The sequence below is a fragment of the Pipra filicauda genome, unplaced genomic scaffold, assembly GCF_003945595.2.
Source record: "Pipra filicauda isolate LSUMZ 115617 unplaced genomic scaffold, ASM394559v2 scaffold104_size2351352_pilon, whole genome shotgun sequence".
Classification (NCBI taxonomy): domain Eukaryota; kingdom Metazoa; phylum Chordata; class Aves; order Passeriformes; family Pipridae; genus Pipra; species Pipra filicauda.
In genome coordinates, this window is record NW_024103485.1 from 2,113,606 (window position 1) to 2,125,619 (window position 12,014).

The window sequence follows — 12,014 nt, forward strand, 5'->3', positions numbered from 1 at the left end:
TCAGTCATGGAGGCATCAACTGATAGAGTTACACTGTGTTTACTTAAATGGTCATTATCTGTGCTTTCTGACAGGGTTTTCTTCTTTTTAACAAGTCTTTAGGTTTTCTCTTCCAAAGGTTCTAAAGACAGTTCTACTTTTTGGCTGCTGTAAGAACAGGTTAAATTGCTTAAAAGCACAGCACAGGAAGTATCTAAAAATAAATTTTAAAAAAGCAATAAGCAAAAGAAACAACAAATAAATCCAAACAGCTCTATTATCTTACTTTTTAATTTCTATATGTTAATCTACCCAATAAGTTGAAATTCAGACAGAACAGCCTAAATCGTTTACATGATGAATTTAGCTTTTAGGTACTAGAAAGTAGTTAAAGCTGTTAAACTGTGATTAAAGGTGTAGTGATAGTCCAAAAACTTTCACTCTATGCCCTGTACTTTTATATTTCTGTTAATTCTATCTCAGACATTGAAAAATAGAAATGAGAGAGCTGTGTACTTGCCCCCAGATTGCAAATCGTGATTCTGGTTGTTCAGGGCTTTTTTTGGTTTTATTAGTAAGTGTTGCTGAACGTCTGCAATTGTGTTCCAATGTTAACAGCTCAAATACAATCTGCAGGTGAAAAGAAAATCATGTCACTGTATTTTTTCAGAGCTAAGAGAATACTTTGTTTCACGGAGGGATGAAAGACTGTCCACTGTCATATTGGAATATAACAATTTTATTGTTGCCACAAGTAAAAATTCTTAGAATTAGACTGAAGATCTGCTATTTTTCTCTTGTACTGTTCATACAGAGCACACAAGTAAAGATGGGTATGGAGTGGTGCAATGTGTAGATAAAAGCAAGTCTGATTGGGAACAGATTTTGAAAATCTGGAAGTGGAATGTCTTTAACAGAGACCAAAGTCCTCCAGACCTGCAGCTGTTCAGTGGAACAAAAAATGCCTTGTGCTTTTGTATGGCACTAGTGGGTGTGACTGACTCAGTAATAACTCAAAATATAATCTAGCAGAAGGGAAGAATTTTTCCCCCAAACAGCAATCCAAATAAAGTAAACCCCAGCATTTGCCATGTGTTTGAGGACAGAGGGGGGAAAAAGGCAGTTTTGTGGCTCACAGGGAATAAATATTTGAGAGGGGAAGGTGAGATGGTTTCAGACATACTTATGAGTACAGTTGAGTACCTGAAAGTAGATCCACTCCATCTCTGCCTTTTAATCAGAATAATTTTATGCTCAGCTCTCCAATTAAATAACTGTCCTAGAAAGCATAATTTTTACATCTAACCTGTCATGTAATACTAAAATGGCTGGGCAGAGCTTTCTCCATATAAATAACCTAAATGAAGGTTGTGGCTTTTCAAAATTTAGTGATTGAAGGAGAACCAAGGAAGTATTTTTAAATCCACGCATAAGCAATAGCCCTTTTGTGCTGTTTAAATGCATTTTAATTGTGACAGTGTTAATTTTTCATGCTTGAAATTTTGGAATATCTGTGTTTTCATCCTAATTTCATAGATACACAGTCATTCATTTTGGGCACCGTGTTCATCTATGAGAAGTGTTATAGGGGACAGTCTCTAAGATACAGCTGTGAATAGAAGTTCTCTACATGAAATAAAATTAAGACTGACTTTGTGAATTGCATTCAATTATTCCTTTATTAAAGTGTAATTGGATTTAAAAGCTGGTTGTGGCTTTCAATTAAAATGTCAATTTATTAGTATAACGTATTGTTCTAAAATTGTACATAAAACAGGGCTCTGGGAAAAGGGTGTTTGTTTGGGGGGAGAATTTGTTTCTTACGAATTATCTGAAACATATGCATTCTTACAAACAGAATGTAATCAAGTGTAAACTCTGTAGGAATTACAAAGGGAATTATAATTAAGTACTGTAATGGGAATTATGTGGCACAATATGCTTGAGATCAGAAGAAGAATGTGCAAATTTTCTCAAAAGCCAACAATAATGAGAGCTTTAGAGTACTTGTGGTGTCACAGGTATTTGCGGTTTTTAGAACAATAGATAGCAGGCGGTTACTGTTCTTGTCGCTGAATTAGAGGCTTGGCTTCCATCTGCTCTTCAGTTTTGAAGTCACAGGCAGGTAAGCACTGATCCCCAGGAAAGCTGTGGACGTAGCTATTTGTGGTGTTTTCCATCAGGCAGGTTCCATGAGGGAGCTGACGTGCTTACACGTGTACGGAACCGCGCGCTCAGGAGGGGTCTTTGCGCTCGTCCATCTGGGGGAGAAAGTCAAAGGTGGACGAGGTTTCACGGTGCCTGGCAGGTTTTGGGGGGCACCACACGTTCTGTGGCACACGTTGGCAGAGAGGGGCTGCACAGTTGCCCTTTAGACTGCACACAGATACCTGCAACACAACTCAGTCTGGCTCTCTGGTTCTCTGATGCCTTTTCCTCTGAGGTGAATGTCTGGTTACTGGTCTTGTGTGATTGAACACAAGAGTTTGACTGAAGTGTCTGAATACAAACATCATGTCAAAACACTGTTTCTCTGATCAAAGACTGTGCATTCACAGATGAGAAAGAAGAGGGAATACTGGGTAGCATACTTCTGCCTAGTTTTCAGATATCTATGCTGTCTGCTGAGGACCACATTAACCGCAAATATGCCTTTAAGGTAAGGGAATCAATTTTTCCACTTGATTTTGTATCTGAAAGCACAATAGCCTGGTGATAAGAACTCATTTTACAGAGTTATTATGTACAACAGGATTGACAAACAGCTTCTGAGGCTGATTTTTGCATAATACAGTAGCAAGAAGCTTCAAGTATTTAGCCTGATGTCAGTACAGAATTACTAGAATGGGAAAGTGGATGGATATCACTCACTAGTAGTATCTTAGATCTTTAAAGCACCACACGGTATTTTAGACCAGTGTCTGCATCTGAACTTACTTTATTAATGAATGTTCTTTAGTTATTCAGATACAAAGTATCTTCACACATAAATAAAAATAAGGATTTATTATCACTTAAATCACAATATTACATGAAGCATTGTTAGGAGTGTTTCACAGCTGATCTTTTAAATCATTATATAAATGACTTCACTAAATATTTTCTCCTGACTTTTTTTATTGTTTTATGAGCTTCTTTTGGCACTTGGTTTGGTCTCCTAACCAGCACATCATTTATTTACAATGGTAAGTACAACTGAAAACTTACTGTATCATTCAGGCTGCCAAAACCTATTCCAAAATCTTATTTATAATAATTATATCAATTTACATTAATGAATGATCAATATAGTTTTTAATAGATTGAAGAAATGTAAGGGCCTTTTATTTAGCCTATTAATGAAAAACAGCTATGATTGAAAATTACTGGCAATTATTTTGAAAATATGAGTGCAGTGACCGAGAAACATTGTAGTATTCTTTTTCATATTTTTTTTCTGATAATATTATTTGCAGAAATTTTATTATATAAAGCATTAGAGGGAGTATGCAGTAACAATATTTGCCTCTTTTCTTTTACAGAATCTTATATTTTTATTGCAATGACCATGTCATTTCCAATCAGGCAGCTCATCCAAACATGAGGACCTATTATTTCTGCACAGATACAGGGAAGGAAATGGAGCTGTGGATGAAAGCCATGATAGATGCAGCACTTGTGCAGACAGAGCCTGTGAAAAGGTAATGTGGATTGACAAAAGAGTGGAACAGTGTATTGCTTTCTCTTATTTAGTTTGATTTATGTAATGAAAAGGTGTTCCTGAAAGCAGAATGTAAATTGACTGAAGTAATTTCTCCTTGTATTGAAGAGCCCTTACTAATGTAACAATGCTGGATAAAATTTTGGAGAAGTAAAAATAACCTAAGTTCTGTTCTGAATATTAATTGTAAGGAGCTAGAAAAAACCCCTGACTTATCCTTTAGCCAGTGGCATCAAAAGAAGTGCAATGACAAATAGTATGTGTAGGCATGTTTGACTTCCCCTGCCCTCCCGACTGAATTGCAATAGCAGCTCAACTGGTGGTAGCCCTTGGCTGAAACCTGTCATAAGTCTCAAATTCACAACTGGATTTTCTGGCTAAATTAAATGGTTGTACCTGTGGGCAACCTGTGGGGAGCCATTCTTGTTCATCATTAAGCTGTCATCAAATTTATACTCCCCTATCTGGAGCCTTATCTTCATGTATCCGTGTGTTGACAATGAAAAGCCAAGTTCTCACCGGGAGCCTGGTGCTCTCAGAAACAGAATATTGTCTGCTGCTGTCTATCCAGTGGGAATCGTTTTCTCTCGGAATGTGGTCCCTTGGGTCGGCTCCATGACATCTCTAATGGAAACCTCATCAATTGGAAGTTTAAAAGCTCCTCGTTATTGATGGCACAGAAGTTATTGCTGATGGCTGCTGTCACTTGATCTATTCTCCACTCTGTTAGTTCCTGCTACCCTGGAGCTAAATGAATGTCAGAGATGCTGAGAAATTTTAAGTTTAAAAAAAAAAAAATCACATAGACACAGCACCAGAGAAGCTTAGTGAATAATAAAATTAATCTGAAAAATCAGTCTTGTATTGCAGATACAGTGGTAACTTACATATGGAGAAATTATTAAACCAAATCAAACCCACATAACTTCAAACAGAAATCATATATCAATTGTATAAGCACTTTTTAGAGGGAATAACACTGAAGGAGGTCATTCTGAATCTTTTTTTGAACTGCTGAAATAACCTTCATTTGGTATTTGCAATACTGTGAATCTCTGCCTGGGTGTCACAGGCTGAACAGGCTTGCCAACAGCCAAACAAGTGTCAGAAAAGCAACTTATGTAACACTATCTTGTTGTTTAAATTCGGGCAAGAAACCTTAGAATGAAACAGAATTAGATGTGACCTCTTTGAAAACTTGCTTAGTAACCTTGAAATAATTACTTCAGAGAAAATACATTTCAAGACCAGGTCTCGAAGACTTTCATGTCTGTTAGCTATAATAAGGAAGAAAATCCTTCAGACATCTGTTTTCTAAGGAATCCATCTTTTGGCTATCAAACCAGTTCTTAAAATGAAATGTAGCAGGATATGATCTTAAGCAGAAGAAATACTGTTCCTTCCCTGTAAAAATCTGTTGAGTATTAAGTGTTTTATTACCTCATCTCTAAGTAACCTAAAGTTTGGCATGCATGCAGTTCTAAGCATAAGTGGTTTTGGTTTAGTCAAATTTAGCCAGGGCTTTTGTTTCTCAATTTTGTTTTTTTTCTAGAAGTTCTAGCATTGTACTGAATACAGTTTTCTAACAGACTGGATACTTGCAGTACAATAGATGAGTTATTAAGAATTGCTTCCTTAAATATTCATGCAAGCTGATGTTGAGCCACTCTTAAGTGCTTGTTAATATAAAATACCCAATGATAAATCAAGAGTTTTTACAGTATAGTTCTTTAAATCTAGAAATCCAGGTACTTCACTGCTTATGGTACTTCAGAAATCAAACCCAACAGTCTGTTAAACCAAATGTTTTAGCTTTAAATAATTTTAGAGTTTTAATTTGTGTTTTGTTTTTCTGGGGATGTGAGTTCCTTGGAGAGAAAAAAAAGATAAAAAGAATATTTAAAACGTTAAGGTGGGGGAGGGAGGGTTGCCTGTTTCCCACAAACTATTACTTTCCACTTAGAGTTAGCCATATAAAACAGAAACAAGATACCAAGGTGAGAAAATAAAAATGGGACCGTTTCTCTCAAAACTAATCTGCATTAACAGCAGAAAAACTCCCTTCTGATGTATCGCTGCAGGGAAGGACAAATACTATTTGGTCCTATTGACTTAATTGTAATTACTCCTTTCTAAACGTTTTTAATTTACCTAGATAGTAAATTCAAGTTTAATAGTGTACTGAGAGACTTATCAAAATAATTAAACACAAATAATGTAGTCAGTGAGGATGTTATGACTCAAAATATGATCTCAAACAACCTCTCTGCATCAGCAAAACATCTTGCTTATTCCGTGTTGTGTCACTGTGGGCCACAGTTGAATTGTATCTGAGTACTTGCATGTGTTTGTAGATGGTAATGTCCACCAACATACTGATTTAACATTTGTACCCTAAATGCCAATTTCTCTGCTCTCCCCTGTTTGAGTGTCATTTTTCTAGCCTTTCACTGTCAGCTTGTGTGTTGGAGCCTTTGTTTCTTCTCAGGGATGCAGGATGTACTAAGAAAAGATTTCTTTTTTTTTCCTCCTAGTGTAGTTACTTTTCCTAAACAGCAGAAGCTAGGCTGCCAAAAAAGCACTTGTTAGCATAGTGACATCCACAGTGGGGGCTTACTGACGTCACTGTGCTTGAAAAATGTGGCTTTTTCTTTTCAAATGCCTCTGCCTGGCTTTGTTAAATCACAGTCCTCACATCCATCTGATAATTAATTACATGTTTCCCCCCCCAGCCCTTTCAGAATTACTTATTTCTATAAACCAGCATAAAATGGTACTTTTTTTGTGTTACAGTTCTGTACATATTATTCCTTTTTGGTTGTAGAAGTCTATAAATTGCATCCAGCATATGCTGAAGGACACGTGTTCAATGCTCATTCTCTTCCTCTTCTCCCTGTCCCGTCCTCAAATAGCCTGCAAGTCTTTGAGAGCTAGCTATAAATATGGAGCCAAATATACATATGGATTTATGTTTCTTACATTTGCCTGTTAGTTTCTGATATTTTTTTTTCCCTTCTGGATCCTTCACTGTGGAAAGATATCCCTTGCTCACAGAGTTGACTGATTTGGTGCACCAAGTTAAAGGAGAGCCCAGAAGTCTGTTTGAACATCAGTCATTCAGGCTCTACACCATTACAAAGAATGTCAAATATAAATGTTTGGCTCTGCTGTGTATAACCATAGTAACCAGTGATACAGCACTGAGATTACATGGAAAAACAATTCTGTCATTTGGGGGTTTCTTGTTTTGTTTTTTTTTAGTTAAGATAGACAGTGGAAAGCAGTGTGAGACTGGGAATCAAACACTGTTCTGAGTCTTGACCACATATATGATGAATGTCCTTAGAGATGCCACTCTCCCTCTGCACTGTGGATTTTCCATCTGTAAAATGGCAGCTGTTTCTCTGCTGTAAAGCCTGAGAAAAATTTATAGGAAGTGTTATATAAAGGGGTAGGTGGTGCTATTAAGGCATGCTGCATATATTAATGCCCACGTTTAGGATTATTTGCGAGCTAGTCCATACGTTTATTTGTAAACTCTTGAGTTCTGGCTGAAAGCTGAAATCTTAATGCCCTTTTTTGACTTGATAATTGTGGGAAACCGAGTTTTTCATTCAGATTCCTGTTTGGGGAATTCCTTTAGTTTTTGGTAGAAGCCTAGGTAGCAGAGTTTTGAGGTGGGAGGGAGGAGGTAATTTTTTTTTTTCTATAATCTTGAGAAGGAACCTAGGCAGAAGTATTTCAGTTTTGGAACAATTTGAAGTCTTGGGGACAAAAAAAAAGTAAATTTAAAAACCTCTCACTTTTAAATTTCAGTGGGAGTTTAGCGTAGCATTTCTTTGCTGATACTTGGAAATTGTAGGAAAGGTGATGCAGGTGTGGTAGTTCCACCTCCCTCAGAAAAGTCTACGTAAAAACTGTTTCAGCATCGAGATATTTTTTTCTCTAGAAATTATGGTTGGCAGAAACATTGCACACTCCTTTCTTCTAGCAGAAAACATCAGATGTATCTAACATCTGCATTGAATAGTGATGTATGAGAAAAAAACACCGTGTCTAAAAGTAATGCCAACACATAGAGCCAAAGAGATGTTCATGTTAGATTATGGGTAGGAATGTTTTCATTTGCAGTACATTTGACATGTGTGTACACTTCCATGTTGGCAGCTCAGGAATGATCACTGAAAGACGAGGACTGTTTTGACCTACTTATACTCACTTATAAAGTGAATTTTGGGGGACTTCTATAGCATCATGAAGTATCAAGCAGAGATTGGGGTCGTCACAGCCATGTGAGGAAGAGGCATAGGGGGAAAAAAAGTCACACCCTTGTTAGCATGGGCAAAGTGAACAAGCATTTTGGTTTAACTCAGGTACAGTATCCAGAGGACATCGATGTCTTGATGTTTGAGCGATGTGTTTGAAATGGTGTATTTGTCAAGGCAGGAGTCTCTGGATTCCTTCCACATCACAGAGCCTTCATAGCAAGAGTAGGGTGGTAATGGGAGGTGCATTTAAAATTAAGTGTCCAATATTATTAGCAGTGGGAAGTATTTTATTAGGACCGTACGTTTTTCAGTCCTTTAGGTATTTGCAGAGGTTCTGTCCCAAGTTAGGTGGCCTTTTGGGAATTCTCAACTTAAATGATCTGTTGGGGAAGTGTAGACTTGTTGAACATATTTAAGCCTCTTGTTCAAGATGGGGTAAACAATAATGTTTACAGCCATGTATGTAGTTACTCTGCCTGGAATTAGAGCCCTTTTCAGAGGAGTGCTCTTGGTCAGCTGGGTATGTGATGGCCTTTTTACAGACACTTGAACTGGGGACAGTTATAAAGATGAATAATGCATTTGCAAAAAGGATGCAAAACTATGAAAGGTTAATTTGACGTCATCCTAAAAATAAACTGTTGCTCCTAGTTTGGTTTTATACAGAGATGTAATCTTAAAAAATTATATCTCTTCCCCTTCTTTCCTCCCATACCAAAAAATGTTGATCAAAACATTTTAAGGTGGTGAGGGTTTTTTTTCTAGTGAACTGAAAAAGTCACTCTTTGACCTGGAATTGAAGTTCAGGTCCCAGTATGGAAAAAGACACAGCTTCTTGACATTTTCAAATTTTAAAAAGAAGAACATTAATAAAACTGCACATATTGAGTGCTTATGTAAATACTGTAAAGCACTAAGGGTTCTAAAAATATCATTATTTTGTGGTACAGTTCCTTAAGTCAGCAGCTATTTTCCCCCTTAAATTTAGAAAAGCCACAGTCATTTCCCACAAAGTGTATGCCAGCCAAAGCGATAACATACCAGAGAAACCTAATTGATACCAGTGACCATGAAAAGTCATTTGCTTTCTTTAAAGGAGCTCATTATATGTTAAATTCAGCAGTATTGTGAATCACAAGCTGACTGTCAAAATCATCTGAATTTCAGTCTGTTGACATTTGGAAGCTGCAGCTCTTGGAGAGCCACTGAATATTTTCACTCCTTGAATGTCCAGCCCTCCAGGAACTGTACATCCACTTTTTCAGACTCTGCCTTTATTTCCTGTTGTGCACATTTTCTCTAAGGGGTTAATTGAAGGGCGACTTAAAAAATTTACGTCATGTAACAATTGCCTTTAAAATAGCAAAGAAAGAGAGAAGTGTAGAAGAAAAAATACACACACTCTCCCAACCAGAAAAACCACAAAGGAACCAACAAAAAAACAAACCAACCAAACACTACCACCAACCCCAAAACAAAGTTAAAAACAAAAGAAAACAAACAAACAAAAATTCAGCAATAACAACAACAACAACAACAGAATAGGCAGAAGCAACAAAAACCCACAACCTATCCTTGATTATTGTGAAAATATGTCCTGATTTTTTTCTCTCAGAGTCAATACATTGTTATAAAATGTCTGGACAGGGATTCACTGAAATAACCCTGATAAATACCAGTATATTCACTTTTAATTTTTTGTTACTATTTTTAGGAAATGTTCTGTTGGTATTATAGCTTGTCATATGTTCCCTTCCAGAATAGAGAAGCTAACCATTGAAAATACATCACCTCGAGAGGCAAACAATATTTCAAACCACCGGGTGCTAATTAAGCCAGAGGCACAAAATAACCAGAAAAACAAAGAAGTGAACAAAAACGAGGAGAAGAAAGCTTTGGAAGCCGAAAAGTACGGGTTCCAGAAAGTCGGGCAAGATAAACCATTAACAAAAATCAACAGTGTGAAGCTAAATCCTTTGGGATCCGAGTACAGGACTTTGCCCATAAGCACCATCCAGGCTGGGCACTTCAGGCCAGTCCATTTGAATGGGTCTGAGGGCAAAGGTGGAGCTGTGCTGGCGGATGCTGGAGATGGAGCTCATCACAACGCGCTGCCGTCACACGTGGAGTCCGAGCGGGTCATGCAGAGAACTAACTCGATGCTGCAGCTGGAACAGTGGATTAAAATACAGAGAGGAAAAGGACAAGAAGAGGAAACAAGAGGGTAATTACTGTGAAGTAATTTTATTACTTTTTTTTTATTACTTTTTTTTCTGCTAGGCTTTCTAGCGAATAATACTTAACACTTGTATCCTGGTTAGGTTCTTTGGTTTAAGGTCTGTATGACATAAATACATTATTCATTGTAAGAAGTGCCTGGGTTACTGCTTGGAACAATTTTATTGAAGTTTTTCTTTTATTACCATTTGAGTGAATATTATTAATTAAAGTATAATAATAGCTCAATAACTAAAAAGGGCCAGAAACCATTTTTGGGTGTTAGACATTTCTCTGTCCTAGCAGAGAGATATCATCAATCGTAGCAATTCCTTTTCCTCTTAAAATGTGTTCTTGAAATTGCCCTGTCTTCTGGCATTTTTATTCACAAATTCTTGTAATAATATTTTATTTAAAATTCTTAGAAAATATTCCAGAGAGCTTTTAAACTTTAAACAAGCTTTAATTGAAGAGAGGCAGAAGCCTTACCTAACAGTAAGACAGAAATCTAACTAACTTGATGCTTAAAGCTCCTCTTCTTATGAAATTAAGTATCTCCCAGTTATAATATTCAGTTCTAGTGCTTATTCCTGAAGCTATAAAATTATCTGTGAATGATTGACACTATTGAATGTCATGCTGATAGCAATTTCTCTGTCTGACAGAAGTGTAGGGACATTGCTTCCAGGCTGTCTTACAGACAAGCAGCTCTAGCAGTAAAATATAAAAGGTTTTAATATTACATTTGATAGGAAGTATGGAGATGCTATCACTGGAGAAATTTTGAAGAGCTGGAAATTAGGGAGTGAGTATATGAGATAGATGGCAGAGCAGAGTTTAAGATAGAACAAAGTTCAGAAAACGTGTTTTCCGCAAATTTCAAAATACGGGTTGGGGGCTTTTCAGTTCTTGCAAAATCTTGAAAAATTTCCATTAGCTTGACTTCTGCTTGCCCAAGTTGGTTGAAAATTTCCTTGTTGCCTTTAGTCCTTCATTAGATAAAATTAGGAACTGTTAAATGTGTTGTTTCATGAAATACCCAACATGAGTAGTTTGATCGAGTTTGAACTGGCAGTGCAGACAGTGCCTTGCACACCCTGACATTTATTTTATTATGCATGTTTGCATAATGAGAACCAAGAAGGCTCTCTGATGCAGTTAATTTTTTTTATTGGACTGTAAAGCTTGCAACCAAACAGTAGAAATTAGAATAGCTTGGCTATTTTTCAATTGTGAACAAGTATAAAACCCCTAAAACTGATTTCATTGTGGGAATCAAATACAAGCAAGTGCCATTACCAATATGTTACTAATTAACAATATTTTATTCTTGACTACAGGGAACACTTGTTGCCTAAATAAGGGTGGCATTGATAGCATTAAAGGTTGTGCATTCAAATGCAGTTCTACATAAAAGTTGCAAACTGAAAAAGAATTGGCCTTGAGCTACCATTTTTACTTTGTGTGGAAGTGGCCTTGAATAATGATCCATATTTTCTAATGTATATAGTGATGTCATTTAAATGTGGTTTCATTTAAATTTAAAATTTTATTTTTGTTCAGATTGCCAGAAATTTAAGTAGAATTGAAGTTAAAGAATTAGAGTAGAAATAAGCACCAGCTTATGTTAAAGCCTAAGGTTGGGGTGAGAGGTTAATAAGGCTGCTTGTAGTAAGACCTGTTCCACTCATAACTTGAATTTTTGAATAAAGTAGTCTTTATTTAAAGGGGAAAAGTTGCTGACTTTTAACAAAGCTGCTTTCCATTTCATCTATCTCTCTCATGTGTTAGAGAAATCATGGAGGACCAAACTGAGTATCTCTGGTGTCAGACTGAAAAAAATCAGCACT

The 12,014-nt window shown here is 36.6% G+C and overlaps 1 protein-coding gene across 12 annotated transcripts in view; it reads left to right on the forward strand.

Annotated features, from left to right (window-relative positions):
- Nucleotides 1-12,014, forward strand: part of PLEKHA5 (pleckstrin homology domain containing A5) — a 166,380-nt gene that overhangs the window by 110,540 nt on the left and 43,826 nt on the right. For 10 of the 12 annotated variants that reach the window (XM_027747474.2, XM_027747472.2, XM_027747471.2 and 7 more), the window contains exons 8-10: nucleotides 2,538-2,638; nucleotides 3,544-3,659; nucleotides 9,707-10,171. In XM_027747474.2, the coding sequence (XP_027603275.2) occupies nucleotides 2,538-2,638; nucleotides 3,544-3,659; nucleotides 9,707-10,171 (682 nt within the window). Of the gene's footprint in view, nucleotides 1-2,537; nucleotides 2,639-3,543; nucleotides 3,660-9,706; nucleotides 10,172-12,014 lie in introns of those variants that run through there. The other 2 variants (XM_039379472.1, XM_039379464.1) reach the window with 2 other exon arrangements.